The 16,490-nt window shown below is 46.4% G+C and overlaps 2 protein-coding genes across 4 annotated transcripts in view; both read left to right on the plus strand.

Moving 5' to 3' along the window:
* Positions 1 to 5,693, plus strand: part of STEAP1 (STEAP family member 1) — a 130,866-nt gene extending 125,173 nt beyond the window's left edge. For all 3 annotated transcript variants that reach the window (XM_063921504.1, XM_063921506.1, XM_063921505.1), the window contains exon 6: positions 5,405 to 5,693. In XM_063921504.1, the coding sequence (XP_063777574.1) occupies positions 5,405 to 5,662 (258 nt within the window). In that variant the 3' untranslated portion in view covers positions 5,663 to 5,693. The remainder of the gene's footprint in view (positions 1 to 5,404) is intronic.
* Positions 5,694 to 13,832: 8,139 nt separating this feature from the next.
* Positions 13,833 to 16,490, plus strand: part of STEAP2 (STEAP2 metalloreductase) — a 159,900-nt gene continuing 157,242 nt past the window's right edge. Inside the window, exon 1 of the mRNA XM_063921503.1 lies at positions 13,833 to 13,926. The gene's annotated coding sequence lies outside the window, so the exon portion shown is untranslated. The remainder of the gene's footprint in view (positions 13,927 to 16,490) is intronic.

A 16,490-nucleotide genomic window follows, 5' to 3' on the forward strand; every position in this document is an offset into this window, starting at 1 on the left:
AAATCCCTAAACCTATATTTGAAGAGGTTCAAATTCAAGATGGAATCTCTCCGAGCAGTGAACTCCGGCCTGGAAGGGGGGGATTTTATGGTGTCACTAGACATAAAGGATGCATACCTTCATGTCCCCAAATATCCTCCTCATCAGGCGTACCTGAGATTCGCTGTACAGGATTGTCATTACCAGTTTCAGACATTGCCGTTTAGGCTTTCCACGGCCCCGAGAATTTTCACCAAGGTAGTGGCGGAAATCATGGTGCTCCTGCGCAAGCAAGAGGTCACAATTATCCCATACTTGGACGATCTCCTGATAAAGGCAAGATCAAGAGATCAGTTACTAAAAAGCGTGTCTCTCTCCCTGAGAGTACTACAACAACACGGCTGGATTCTAAATCTACCAAAGTCGCAGTTGGTTCCGACAACTCGGCTGTCGTTTTTGGGCATGGTTCTGGATACGGAAGAAAAGAGGTTTTTTCTCCCAATGGAAAAAGCCCAGGAACTCCAGAACATGGTCAAGGACCTGCTGAAACCAAAAAGAGTGTCAGTTCATCAATGCACTCGAGTATTGGGAAAGATGGTGGCGGCCTACGAGGCCATTCCGTTCGGCAGGTTCCATGCGAGAACTTTTCAGTGGGACCTTCTGGACAAGTGGTCAGGGTCCCATCTACAGATGCATCGGAGGATAAGCCTGTCCCCCAGGGCCAGGGTCTCTCTCCTGTGGTGGCTCCAGAGTGCTCACCTTCTAGAGGGTCGCAGGTTCGGCATTCAAGATTGGGTTCTTGTGACCACGGACGCGAGCCTCCGAGGATGGGGAGCAGTCAAACAAGGAAAAAATTTTCAGGGAATATGGTCAAGCCAGGAGGCTTGTCTACACATCAATGTGCTGGAATTAAGGGCCATATACAACGACCTGCAACAGGCGGAGAATCTTCTTCGCAACCTACCCGTTCTGATCCAGTCAGACAACGTCACAGCCGTGGCGCATGTAAACCGCCAGGGCGGGACAAGGAGCAGCGAAGCAATGGCAGAAGCCACCAGGATTATTCGCTGGGCGGAAAATCATGTAAGCGCTCTGTCAGCGGTCTTCATTCCGGGAGTAGACAACTGGGAAGCAGACTTCCTCAGCAGACACAATCTCCATCCAGGAGAGTGGGGACTTCATCAAGAGGTCTTTGCAGAGGTAACAAGTCGTTGAGGACTTCCTCAAATAGACATGATGGCGTCACGCCTCAACAAAAAGCCTCGGACGTATTGTTCCAGGTCGAGGGACCCTCAGGCAGTGGCGGTGGACGCCCTGGTGACACCGTGGGTGTTTCAGTCGGTCTATGTGTTCCCTCCACTTCCTCTTATCTCAAAAATATTGAGAATCATAAGACGAACAAGAGTGCAGGCAATACTAATTGTTCCAGATTGGCCTCGAAGGGCCTGATATTCAGATCTTTAGGAAATGGTCACAGAAGATCCGTGGCCTCTTCCTCCCAGGGAGGACCTGTTACAACAGGGGCCCTGTGTGTTCCAAGACTTACCGCGGTTACGTTTGACGGCATGGCGGTTGAACACCAAATCCTAGCTAGGAAAGTTATTCAGGGGGAAGTCATCCCTACTCTAATCAAAGCTAGGAAGGAGGTAACAGCGAAGCACTATCACCGTATCTGGAGGAAATATGTATCTTGGTGTGAAGCCAAGAATGCTCCTATGGAAGATTTTCAGCTGGGTCGTTTTCTCCATTTTCTGCAGACAGGAGTGGATATGGGCCTAAAGTTAGGCTCCATTAAGGTGCAGATTTCGGCCTTATCTATATTCTTTCAGAAGGAATTGGCTTCTCTCCCAGTAGTCCAGACTTTTGTAAAGGGAGTGCTGCACATCCAACCTCCTTTTGTGCCCCCAGTGGCACCGTGGGACCTTAACGTGGTGTTACAGTTCCCTAAATCACACTGGTTTGAACCGCTTCAAACAGTGGAATTAAAATTTCTCACTTGGAAGGTGGTCATGTTGTTGGCCTTGGCATCTGTGAGGCGGGTGTCCGAATTGGCGGCTTTGTCTCACAAGAGCCCCTATCTGATTTTCCATGTGGATCGAGCAGAGTTAAGGACTCGTCCTCAATTTCTGCCTAAAGTGGTTTCGTCGTTTCATATGAACCAACTTATTGTTGTGCCTGTGGCTACGGGTGACTTGGAGGATTCCAAGTCCCTTGATGTAGTCAGGGCCTTAAAAATGTATGTAGCCAGGATGGCTCGGGTTAGGAAAACAGAGGCACTGTTTGTCCTGTATGCAGCCAACAAGGTTGGTGCTCCTGCTTCTAAGCAGACTATTGCTCGCTGGATCTGTAACACGATTCAGCAGGCTCATTCTACGGCTGGCTTGCCGTTGCCAAATTCGGTAAAGGCCCATTCCACTAGGAAAGTGGGCGCTTCTTGGGCGGCTGCCCGAGGCGTCTCGGCATTACAGCTTTGCCGAGCAGCTACTTGGTCGGGTTCAAACACTTTTGCAAAATTCTGCAAGTTTGATACCCTGGCTAATGAGGACCTCATGTTTGCTCATTTGGTGCTGCAGAGTCATCCGCACTCTCCCGCCCGGTCTGGAGCTTTGGTATAATCCCCATGGTCCTTACGGAGTCCCCAGCATTCTCTAGGACGTAAGAGAAAATAAGATTTTAAACCTTACCGGTAAATCTTTTTCTCCTAGTCCGTAGAGGATGCTGGGCGCCCATCCCAGTGCGGACAAATTCTGCAAGGCTTGTATATAGTTATTGCTTACATAAGGGTTATGTTACAGTTGAGATCAGTCTCTGGCTGATGCTGTTTTGTTCATGCTGTTAACTGGTTTAGTATATACCATGTTGTACGGTGTGTATAGTGTGGGCTGGTGTGTATCTCGCCCTTAGATTAACAAAAATCCTTTCCTCGTACTGTCAGTCTCCTCTGGGCACAGTTCTATAACTGAGGTCTGGAGGAGGGGCATAGAGGGAGGAGCCAGTTCACACCCATCTAAAGTCTTAGAGTGCCCATGTCTCCTGCAGAGCCCGTCTATACCCCATGGTCCTTACGGAGTCCCCAGCATCCTCTACGGACTAGGAGAAAAAGATATACCGGTAGGTTTAAAATCTTATTTTATACACACACACACACAACTACACAGGTGCATCACATGGGTGTGAATAAATAGATGGTAGTGCTTGGGGAGGAGGCTTAAATAGACTGTCTTGTATTTGGAACAGAATGACCGATGCCGGACAAAGTCTCCGGTGACTAGCTAGGTGGGCAGCGTATAGTCAGTGACAGGGTTGCCAGAACACTTTGCTGACGTCGTTGCTGGACCCACACTTAATGCTGTCTATACCATCCTGACATTTGATGAATAAACAACATACCATTTGTAATTATATATCTAATATATCATTACAAATGTGATTATCTAGCTATGTCCTTATACATCTAGCCTCAATACACCATGTAGCGCGAGATGTCCAGCATGAGTGAGCTGCCAGGTCCTGTGCAATCCTGCTAATGTCAGACAACTTTTTCATTTTGCAGAAAATGCATCTTAGTCGCAACGCACCAGGAGACTTCACTGATTATGATGTATGACACTTGTATATTGTGTGCGACTAATACCCCTTTTCCACTAGCTTTTTAGAACACGGGTAAATGCGCGGGGGCGCGCATTTACCTGTGTTTTTCCCTAGTGGAAAAGGGTTCCCCGGCAAATTCCCGGATCAAGTGATCCGGGAATCCTACCCGGCTAGCTGTCTAGTGTGAACGGGAGCCGTGTCGAGGCGACACGGCTCCCGTTCACTGTGTATGGGAGGGTAGCGCTGGGAGATCATGTGATCTCCCAACGCCGCCCCTGCCGCGTCACCAACCCGTCATTATGGGGCTGTAGCACGGGTCGCAGCCGTGTCAGGCGACACGGCTGCGACCCGTGCTACAGTAGTGGAAAAGGGGTATGAGTCTATACGGGATAGCACAGCACTTGTATTGGGAAAAAGCTGTGGCTGCTACATTGTTGCACTTTGTATACAGATTGTGAGACTCACAGATATACAAGTGTCATATATCACATTAATCAGCACAGTCTCCTGGAGAGTTGCAGCTAAAGGTGTGTACACACGGTGAGATTTTTCTTACGATTTTGACTATATAGTCAAAATCGTAAGGAAAGTTAGTGCAGATCGCAAGGTGAAAGTCACCTTGCAATCCTGATGCGATGCCGATGTGAGGTCGGTATCACAAGTCTAGATAGACTGTGCAGGCAAATCAATTTTGATTATCTCGTAGAAAAGATTGACACTTAGCCAAAATCATACATAGTCAGTATCGCAAGCACAGTCATCTACTGTATGCTTGCGATACTGACCTAGTCCCTATCGCATAGTGAGAATCGGGGGTTTAGCCTGAATCTCACCATGTGTACACACCTTTAGAATCATTTTCAGCACAAAAGAAGCAAAAAAGGTGCATGACGCTAGAATATTCTCGCGCGACCTGTTGTGCCAAGAGGGGCTGTTTGGCATGACTACAGCAAATGTGTATGAGGATTATCTGTATCGGGAACCTACAGTGCAAGAAACACTTCTTTCTGAACAACAATCCAAGTAAAGAGATTTTATGGGTATTAAACTTGGGTCTAATGACTGATACAGGTTGAGTATCCCATATCCAAATATTCCGAAATACGTAATATTCCGAAATACGGAGTTTTTTGAGTGAGAGTGAGATAGTGAAACCTTTGTTTTTTGATGGCTCAATGTACACAAACTTTGTTTAATACACAAAGTTATTAAAAATATTGTATTAAATGACCTTCAGGCTGTGTGTATAAGGTGTATATGAAACATAAATGAATTGTGTGAATGTAGATACACTTTGTTTAATGCACAAAGTTATAAATAATATTGGCTATAATGACCTTCAGGCTGTGTGTATAAGGTGTATATGTAACATAAATGCATTCTGTGCTTAGATTTAGGTCCCATCACCATGATATCTCATTATGGTATGCAATTATTCCAAAATACGGAAAAATCCGATATCCAAAATACCTCTGGTCCCAGGCATTTTGGATAAGGGATACTCAACCTGTATATTTAAATCCACAGAACTTCCTTCAGATGTGAGTCTAACGGTCATCATACAGGGTGCGGTGTTATTTGGTCTATTTCCAAGATCTAAATCACGAGTACTTTTATAACATGTCATCAACGTAACTTTTATTGCAGTTTACGTGCCAGCTATTTATAGTGCAGGCACCTACTGAGGCATGAGGGATAAATGTCATTACATCCCAGTAACTGCAGAATATTGGCTCACCTGCTTATGGCAGCCTCTGCTCTGTACAGGTGACAGTTACGCTTTAATAGGCGTTCCGGGTTTCATGCTAAATCCCGTTTCTTTTTATCTTCGCAGAGCAAGATGGGCTATGTAGCTCTGTTCCTGAGCACAGTACACACACTCGTATTTGCCTGGAATAAATGGGTGGATATCAACCAGTTTATATGGTACACACCACCCACATTTATGTTGGTATCGTTCCTTCCCGTCATCGTCCTACTCTGCAAAGTGACTCTACTGCTGCCGTGCTTCAGCAAGAGAATCCAGAGGATTCGGTGCGGCTGGGAGTCAGACAGAAAAATGGCCGGCAAATGCATGCTCACACACTTGTAATATTTATTTCAAATATAACATTCAGAATCTAGTGTCTGCTTCTTGTGTTTTCTATGTGTGTACCATTGTGCTTTATATTGTATGTGCAAATGCCACGCTAACTGGCACTCATACCTACGTACCTACCTTCCCCATTCCCATATTGGTGTAACGCTGAACATGCATTTTACCCTCATACAGTAATTCTGAAGCACAGGAACATTTAGACAAATCTCCGGGATCCAGCAGTAACATCTGGATGAATGACAGACATGCTTATCACAGCAGAGAGGCAACAACAGACTATCAAATCTACTGTAATAACACAAGTCAATATTTAGTGAGGTAGTAGAACTGTAAGTGAGGATTACAGTCACTGTAGATATAGTGGGTGCAGGGGCTGCCGTTGCTGTGGGGCCAGTAGTAGCCCAAGGGGTACATTTACTAAGCAGTGATAAGAACGTAGAAGTGAGCCAGTGGAGAAATTTCCCCATCAACCAATCAGCAGCTCTGTATCATTTTATAGTATGCAAATCATAGATGTTACTTCAGTGCTGATTGGTTGCCATGGGCAACTTCTCCACTGGCTCACTTCTCCGCTCTTATCACTGCTTAGTAAATGTACCCCTCAGTCACTAATGGTCACTTAGTGTTCACGTTAGGCAGTTTTAGCAGGGCGCCGCGCCCTGCCCAATTTTTTTAAGGGCAAAACCCCCCTGCCCTTTCTGCGGCGGCCTGCTAAAACTGCAGCCCGCTTCCTGCCTTCACAGCGTGTATGCGTGCGGCATCCATTCACGCTGAGTGAGCGCTTGGGGGAAGCCCAGCACCTCTGTAGGTGCTGGGCACGACCCCAACAGTGACGCCGCCCACGCCCACTTTTATGACCCGCAATGACTCCGCCCCCCTATTTTGCATGGCCGCACCGAAACCGCGCGCGCACGCTAGTGCCCCTCTAGATCCGGCGCCCTGCCCGGATTCTAGAGTGAACACTAGTCACTAAGTTCCCAGAATTGCCTGCTAAGAAATTGGGCGTGACCCGTTGACCTAAAAGGGGTGGCGTTTAATTTTTATTGAATGATGTGTGTAAGGGATGTTATAATGATAAGGGGGGCTTGTAAAGTGACTTACGGGGGTATTCAATTAGTGCCACTTTTTCGACTTTCAAAAAAAATGGCACTTTCCGCCAGTTTGCAGGTCGAATTCACATTCGACCTATTCAAAGCCCGGCCTGGTTTTTCAATTTGTCGAAAAATCCGGCCGGGGCGAAAATCACGAGGATTGTGAATTCGCCGCCGATCCACTTGTTTTGTTGAATTCGCGGGCGCTTTCCACAGTTTTTTGGTTAATTTTCGTCCATGCCGATTCTACAAAAAAAGAAAATGAAAAGGCATGACAAAAACAAAGCAAAAACCTGACAAAAAACGCCCACGATTGAATAGCCAACGGTCGAATTAGTGCCGTTTTTCCAACTGTCAAAAAACTTGGCACTAATTGAATATCCCCCATAATCTGAACTGGGCACTGTAATGTGGTATATATAATTTGAGCTGGAGGCCACTTGAATGCTACATAGTATGAACAGAGGGCCCTGTAAGTGTGGGATTTAATGAAGTGTGGGAAGTGGGATGTGGCATAATATGAAATGGGGGCACTGCAAATGATTGGGGTCCACTACACTATGGCATTATGAGCTGAGGACACTTCAGAAGGGCACTTTGTGATATAGTGGAGTATCCAATTAGCTATGAAGAAACATCAGGAGAGAAAAACTGAAGATTTCCCAGATTTTTTTCAGATGTTTCTTCGATAATGTTTTCGGGCTATCCTATTTGGATCACCCAAAGAGAAAAAAATTCTCCCGAAAACACACAGGTGCAGTTAAACCTGTGTGTTTTTGCCAGCCACATGTGAAAATGGGGCTGCTTTTGGGGATTTGGTTTCACCTGCCTCAAAATCCCTGCCGGCTTATCGGAGCTAATTGGATAGCGGATTGGGTATGCATGACCGGCAGTCAGGAGACCACCGGTTAGCATACCTCCGCCGGGGTTGCCGGCAGCGAAAAACCAGTGGGGGGGCGACCGCAACAAGCCCCTTGCGGGCTCAGTGGTGACCTACGGCCGCCACAGGTTCTATTCCCACTCTATGAGTTTTGTGGACACCCACAAGTGGGAGTAGTCCCTGCTAGTCAACATGCCGACTGTCAGGATTCTCAGGGGGGCGGGATGTAGGGGGAGGTGTTGCGACACGTAACTACATCACTTGGATAGCCCCCGGCGAGACAATTACCTGCTGTAATTTATAGTGGATAATTGGATACCCCCCATAATGTGTAATGGCAGCATTACAATGTTCCATATTGTGAAGTAGGACACTACTATAGAAAAATTAACAAGGGCCTTACTACGCAGCATAAAATGAGCAACTGCTGCAGAGAACGGTGTCTCTCTAGAAGCATTAGGTTGGAAGCCCTTTAAAAATGTTGCTATTGGGCTCATGACGCTCTGACTATGCCTCTGCGGCAATCATACGGGTAGCTTGTATAGGTACGTATATCATATCCAAAATATTTTCAGGAACAGGTATCCCATAACAGACCTTTAACCCACTAATGCTAGCTACTGCCTGTTTACACTGCATGAGAACGGACTTGATGGTGCATAGAAGTGGCAGCTCTACTCCAGTGATTCACACATTCTCTCAGTTCACCCTACAGGGCTCAAAGCTGTATAGGTCCCTTTCATCAGTGGCCTGTGTCCAAACACATCACCACCGTTGGTTGGTTGGTTGCTTGGATTGAGGTTGTTTGGTGGTGGACCATTCTCCATACATTGTAGCGTGTATAATGCTCCAGCAATGTTGCTGCTCCTGATATACTCACGCCTGCTTGGCAAGCACCCGCTGCCATGCATGTTCAGTGCATAGTTGAACCCAGATCAGTTGTCCTGACATCCCTTTTGAGTTCTCGCACTACATTTTCTGGTGAAGGAGTATAATAGGGTGGTAACGTTGGCTAACTTTAGTGAGGACGTGTAAGCCGAATTGCATGCTATGCAGAGTTATATGTAATCATTTGCACCAGGGATAGGGGTGGTGCATACCGACGAATAATCCCATTTCATTCCATGGACACAATGCGAGAGCAATTATGGTCGCTTGCATTCAGCTGTATACCAGTCCCTCTTTCCCTCAGTTGCTGACACTGGTGTGGTATAAAAAGTTGATGTTCAGAATGGTGACATTGTGAATGTCCTGCATTCGGCATGTTGACCATGCGGTTTCCCATAGGGGTATTACATAACCCTAACCATAAATCTACTCCTAACCGCAGAATAACCCTAAACCTAGCCCTGAAAACGGCAAAAATCTGCGTCATTGCCAACACTGTGGATGTCAGCATGTTCAATGTCATACTCCGATGCACAAGGCCGTAACGGGGTATGCGGCTGCATAGAGCACAGAGCTCTGCGGGTGGTACTGTGTCCGCCCCACGGCCTTTGCTTCTGGGTAGCAGTGTGCCTGGAACGGCACCATGCTAACAATATCGCTGCGGCAGTGCCTTTGGACACTACAGGCAGGCACCCTGCTGTGTTTACAGCTGGCCAGACTGTCTGCAAGACTAAAATTATTCATTCTAACACCCAGAGTGCTAGAATACAGACCAGAGTGTGCTAGAAGCACTAGAGTAAAGTGTGACACCCCAGGCAGGAAAGAGGAACTGCACGGGTTGTGGCAGGTGCAGGGTGCTAGATTGAACACTAACTATTATTATTATCCTTTATTTATATGGCGCCACAAGGGTTCCGCAGCGCCCAATTACAGAGTACATAAACAAATAACTTACAGTTGATGACAATATAGGACAAGTACAGAGTAAATAAACATAGCTACATCAGCAGATGACACTGGAATAAGTATCAGGTGGCAGAAGACTGCTGGATTTGGTGCAGCTGAAGATTATTAAAGTAAGAAAAGGGTAAGCACATGAGGGAAGAGGGCCCTGCTCGTGAGAGCTTACATTCTAAAGGGGAGGGGTAAACAGACGGGTGAGACAGATGGGGTACATAGAGAGCGTGGAACAGAGGTTTAGGATGAGATTTGGCTGGGTTTGGTGAAGAAGTGGGTCTTGAGAGCCCGTTTGAAGTTTTGTAGAGAGGTGGAGAGTCTGAGGGGGAGAGGTAGGGAATTCCAAAGAAGTGGTGCAGCACGTGAAAAATCTTGGAGGTAGGAGTGGGAGGAAGTAATCCGTAGGCAGGAGAGTCGGCGTGCATTAGCAGAGCGAAGAGGACGGGTGGGAGTGTAAAGTGAGATAAGGTCAGAGATGTAGATGGGAGAGGAGTGGGTGAGGGCTTTGTAAGCAAGTGTGAGAAGCTTGAAATGGATTCTGAAAGGGAAGGGGAGCCAGTGAAGGTCTAATTCAGGCATGTCCAAACTGCGGCCCTCCAGCTGTTGAGAAACTACACATCCCAGCATGCCCTGACACAGCTTTAGCATTCTCTGACAGCAAAACTGTGTCAGGGCATGCTGGGATATGTAGTTTCTCAACAGCTGGAGGGCCGCCGTTTGGACATGCCTGGTCTAGTTGGAGAGGAGAGGTGGACGTAGTGCGTTTGGTGAGGAAAATTAGCCGGGCAGCAGCATTGAGGATAGATTGGAGTGGAGAGAGGTATTTGTCAGGAATGCCAGTGAGGAGCAGATTACAGTAGTCCAGTCTGGAGATGACCAGTGAGTGGATAAGAGTCTTAGTAGCATCCTGGGTCAGAAAGGGTCTAATCCAATATTTTTTAGAGGAAAACAGCAGGTTTGTGAGAGTTGCTGAATGTGTGGTTTGAAGGAGAGGGAGGAGTCAAGGATTACTCCAAGACAGCGCACTTGGGGGCTAGAGGAGATAGTAGTGCTATCAATAGATAATGAGATTGTAGGAGGTGAGGTTATGCGGGAGGGAGGGAAGATGATCAGCTCGGTCTTAGACATAGTAAGTTGAAGAAAGCGCTGGGACATCCAGGAAGAGATAGCAGAGAGACAGTTGGAGATACGAGTGCACTGCTGAAGTTCCGGGTGCCAGCAGCTCCGCCCCCTATGTACGACATCATGACGTCATGCACAAAAGGGTCCCTAGTTACGTCACAGCCCATGCCTGTCCACATTCTGAATGTATACGGCTCTCACACACAGCAGTCACTTAGAAGTATACTTAATGAACTGGCCACTCAGTATATATAGACTATATATAGAGCATACCTCCCAACATGACTGTCTCCAGGAGGGACCAAATACTCTGCTCCTGGAGTTTCCTCTTAATTTATGATTGATTTCCTCTTAATTTATGATTGCTGGCACCTGTTTTGAACAGGCTAATGGATAAGAAAGGTGTTACACCACAGGTGAGGGAAGTCCAGGAGCAGAGCATTCTGTCCCTCCTGGAGAGGGTCATGTTGGGAGGTATGTATAGAGCTGTTTGCTCAAAGACAATACTCATTTGTGTCAGGCATCCTATCCTTCTTCCCTGTACTCAGTAACAACATATACAGTATATACTTCCTTTATAAATGAAAACTGTCATTCACCAGGAAGAAATAATGTGCCACTGAATGCATTTGCCTAAATGAAATCCGTGTTATAAGGAAGTGACTTATGTACACAGCCATCCACAACGCTGCGCCGCACAGATTCTCTGACTTGTTTGTTCTTTGCTGGGTAATTTATTAACCCTTTCAGTTACCAATGAACAAACATAAGTCCTGATGCTAGTTAATACTGAATGTAAACTGTGCTGTGTTCACAAAATCATTATGCTAGTTAAAAATGGAGGAGAGGCATTCCCAGTGTGCTGGAGTGGGTATGGTACATACATAAAGAGCGGGCCTGGCGACAGGGAGGATCGAAGGGGACAGCTATACCGTGCCCAGCGGCAGAGGGGCACAAAAACAACGGGTGCCGGAAAGCCTAATAATACTTATTACATAGTCCGCTCCGCCCTCCATTCCCCCCCCCCCCACCGTTTACCCTATCACTTGCTCTGGTCCTGCGCTGCTGACATATGGTGCTGCGCCAGTTCTCCTGCAAGGTTAAAAAAAATCACCCCTGGGTGGCCTCCTATGTCCTGGCCGCAACCCCTTCTCCCCCAGCAAACCCCTCCACCGGCTGACGCCCACCCTACCCTACCTCCCATTCCCCCATGACATTCCAATATATATATATATATATATATATATATATACAGTATATAAAACATCTTTCCTGGGTACAAGTTCAGGCTGGGTGGGGGTGGAGGCGGCGGTAGGGGGCCTCAGAGACAGAAGTGATTTCTGTTGCCGGTCCTGATAAAGAGCTCTATAATTACAATGAGATGGTATGCTGCCCATCTTATTGTGATATCACTTGCACTACACCATCCAGATCTCATATAGATGTTCTGTATATTTATGACATCTGATTCAAAGAGCGGGGCGAAGGGGCGGCCACACAGGGAAACGCCAATTCCGGGTATCCCGGGCTTGACCATTTTTCAATCCTGTTACCCGGGATTGAAAAAATGGCCCGGGATTGCCCTCCCTAATCGGAACGAATCCCCGCCATCCCGGATTGCTCATACACACTAGAGCGACTTTAATGATCATTCCGTCCTTCATTAGCATACTGTACTACAGGACACTAGCGACAGGTTTGATATGCAGTACAACAAACCTGACGATGCTGCTAGTGACCGCAAGCACCCGCATATTGGGCATACACACTGTCCGATATGCACCAAATTGAGCGATATGTCATCTCATCTGGCAGATCAGACCAACATATCGCTCAGTGTGTACCCAGGTTTAGGTTAAGGAAAAATTCTCACTGCCGTAAGAAGCCGCTGGGCCCCTCCATCAGGCCCAGGTAATTAGTACCCACTCCCTCCCCCCCTTCTTGGCGTAACTGCCGATATCCTACAGAACTGCTGCTGCTGGACTAACGGAGCCTGCGAGAAACCGGTGTCAAAGTCGAAAAATATTGCAGTACACACATCACGTACTAACAACACACACATGCCCGCTGCGCGTGCACTTGTTCCGCCGTGCGTGCACAGATCCGCAATTTGCGTATGGTCGCTCCCGCGGTCCTGCGCGTGGTGTGGGTATTTACGGCGGAGTTTGTGAACACATGGAGGGCAATCAAAACATTACATATTTAATCCAAATAGTGCACATTGTACACATAGTCCCCCTGCACCACATCAGCAAGTATCAACAGTTTAAATGATTCCAGTACTAGGGGATTCTCCTTTGCATGATAGGAAGGGACAGGCTAAGCTTATAAGGTGGTGTCTGGTATCCAGCTGTAGGGTATTTTAAGGGTAACATTCCGATGTTGGTTAGAGGAAGATCGCATGTTCCTGCGTATAGTTATGTGCAGAAGTAGAATATAGATATAAACTGTATTTACTGTATATTATGTATGCGGCGGGAATCCAGAGGAGACCACCCACAAGAGCAGTTGAGAAAGACATTGCCCACCTTTTCAAATCAACCTATGACCTCTCCTGTAATGTAAAGATGCATCCCTGTGTCCAATGGACAAAGAGATTACAGTATCCATTGTATTGCTTTTGGAAGTAGTGTATAAAAAGCCTGTTGCTGCCTGGCCGGTCAGAAGACTCTTAACGCTATCTACCTGATTAGCGGAGGACTGGACCAGGAAGCGCATGCGAAGATTCTCACGTATGTACATTGACTGTAGCCATATACTCTGTTGTATTGTAGTGTATAAATTGTATTGGTAACCCCCTTTCAGATATATTACTCGGTGGTGTCGGAACCCAGTTGTCAGGAATCGGCGCTCTGCTACGTCTCACTTACCAGCGCGCTGGTGTGCGGGCCTCCGGAGGTCTTGTCCCCAGTTGCGGCTGCATGGGTGTAGTAACCGCGAGCGTTCTATTTCACATTGCTGAGTACTCCTGAGTCTGGTCCTGTGTGGGTTTTGCGGCGTGCCGATGTCCAGCCTGTGTGGACGTTACCATGACACCTGCACGCAGCTGATTCTGATGTTCAATCCAGCTTGTATCTCCGCCTGCAGTTTGTGTCCAATCACTGCTGGGCAGGAGGTATAACTTCCAGCTTGTGGCTCTCTCACATGGCCTCGGACAACAAGTCACACACCGTGTGCCTTAGTTCTTCTGGTTCCTGTTTCCAGCGATCCCCGTGGTTACTTCCATTTGTTCCAGTCTTCATTCTCACAGCTCTCCTGTTAAACTTCGGACTCCAATTCCATCCAGCCACAATCACCAGCAGCAGAGACTCTCCTCAGGTGTTCGTATTACCATCTCACTTGTACACTGGCTATCTGTATTCCAACTGTGCATTTCAGCAGTATTGCTATTGATGGCTTAGAGACTGTTTCCTGCTTGAGCCTAGTAAAGCTATCTGGACTTGTGTGCTTTATAGAGACTGAGTGTTTCTTATACATACCGGAGTTCTGCCTTTCAAGTTACTTTATCTTACGTTATACTGTGACTGTGTGCTATCAAGTAATATTGGACTTTAGTTATATCATCTGCCTTCAGTTTTGTTGTTTCACATTTCATTTGCAAGAAACCTCAGATATTTAAATCCAGTTATCAACCATTGTCATTCCATTACCGGTTTTCTGTTTATACTGTGTTATCCGATCTGCTCAGTAGCAATAAAACATCAGCGCCTATGCGCAGGACTATTATATTGCCTCCACGTTTTATCCATCAGACCAACACTGACCCACTAGCGCCCCCGCCGGGGACAGACAAACCTAGAGACCTGACACCAGTGATTAACTACAAATCGGTGTTGTGTCCTCTTTTCCCTGCTAGGGTTTAAAGTGTATTACATTACCTAACTGTATAAGGTTTAAAAGTGTATTAATAAGGTGTGTACGCGCTGCGGGTACTTTGTACCGTCAGCGCTGCATAAGGTTTAAGGTGTAACATCATTGCATTGCATTACTACTAAGGTTTAAAGTATATCTCTGGGTGTGTGCACGCTGTGTGTACTTTGTACCCCCAGCGCGGCGTTTGTACGCTAAGTCCGTACAAGGTACGGGACTCTGTACGCAAATAGCGTACAAAGTACGTAGAGTGCATATTAAGTCTAGCGGCCGCAGCGGCTCCATGGTAAAAGTGTGTTTAAAGGTATAGCTTTAATGGTTTAAGATAATATCGACATTATCAATTGGGGGCATCGTCCGATTTTTCCACATACCCGCAGCCTAGCAGGTTAAATCAGACTTTATCTATCAGCAAAGGGCGGACAGGTATCCTACGTGAACCTTTTCCTGGCCGTAGAATACACTGGAAAACCCTATCTTATTGCTGATTAGATGGTGTCTGCTCTGCATGGTTTGTAGGGATGCTGGTGGGACCCGTAAAGTAAATATGCAAAGCTATTTTTAAAAAATCTGTGAATTTCTGTTTGGCGCCAAATGCGCACACAACACAAGCATACACCTGTACTTTGTATTTGTATACCTGCTCATTTTGTTGCCATAAATACTGATTACTAGATTCATTTAGACCTGTGCAGAGAAATTTGTTGCTATTTAGTTAAAACATAGACTAAATAATAAGGAAGTAAACGTAAAACACAAATACAGTCTGGCCTAGTTAAACAGGTTTATACAGAAAGAAACTGTGTTGTGTTAAGTAAACGATTATAGGTAATATTGCTTACATTTATAGAAGTGTGGGATTTGTACTATTGCGGACGTACAGTCTTTGTACACGTGTCTCGGACAAAGTACGGGACTGCGTACGCAACGTAAAGACATACGCACGGTCGCGTGTTTACGCAACGTGCGTAAGGGTACGACCGCTAAGTACAAATTACACAACAGCATTGTTTAGTTTAGGGGCGGAACAGTAGCCACGTTACAATAGCACAAATTGCTTGGTTTCCAAAATTTAGTTTAAATAAAACCTTTTTTACTGTATTACCTCCGGTACTAAGGCTGTTTATCTGAATGAAAGTTAATTTTCTGTACAGAAAAACCAAAGTATATTTGAGTGAACGAACGTGAGTGAGCAAACATAATAAAGGTTTTGTGGACCCAGGGAATTCGGGATCCCGTCGAGTGGTACATCAAGTGAGTGGAGACTTGGTGGCGTGAGGCAGCTGACTCACGTTAATATAGAGTGAAGTACAAAGGAGCAAGGTAGCAGAGTACCGCAGACCAGAAGGTCAGCGAGGTTTAGAGTACTGCGGCCCAAGAGGTCGGCGAGGTTTAGAGTACCGCAGCCCAGGGGGTTAGCGAGGTTTACCCATATAGGCTTGTTTTTGATACGCTCCGGCTGAGGTTTCGCAGCCTGAAAAATTTATTCCATTGGTCATACGGCGGATAAGTAACAAGTACCTATACGCTGTGCGATTGGACCGCGCGTTAGTGGGTGCAATATTAGCGCAATGTGATACTCTTTTTACGAGCTTTGCGTAAAATCGCGGTATCATTAGCGCTAACTATAGCATACGCAAGCGTGATTTGTGTATAATAAAGGTTTAGGGAGTTTTCGCTGGTCTCTCTCAGGAAATCTCCAACGACTTACATTTACTGGAAAGGGTGTTATTCCCAGATACTTCCAGTGAATAGAGGTTACACAGGGCCCTAGGTTGGGTACATTGCCTTTGCTATCAACAGTGTATGGTAGTACTGGCCAACGTGGGCGTGAGTGGGTGAAAGCACTCGGAGAACTTTCACCGTTGCCTTATATTGAATATTTTGGTTATTTTTGTGGGATTAGCCAAAAGGACAATACCTGCAAAATATGGGGGCCAGTTGCTCAAGTAAGGGACGTTCAACCAGGGTTCAGGTTGACATTCCGCGGCCCAGGGGGTCGGCGAGGTTCATT

The sequence above is a fragment of the Pseudophryne corroboree genome, chromosome 5, assembly GCF_028390025.1.
Source record: "Pseudophryne corroboree isolate aPseCor3 chromosome 5, aPseCor3.hap2, whole genome shotgun sequence".
Lineage (NCBI taxonomy): Eukaryota > Metazoa > Chordata > Amphibia > Anura > Myobatrachidae > Pseudophryne > Pseudophryne corroboree.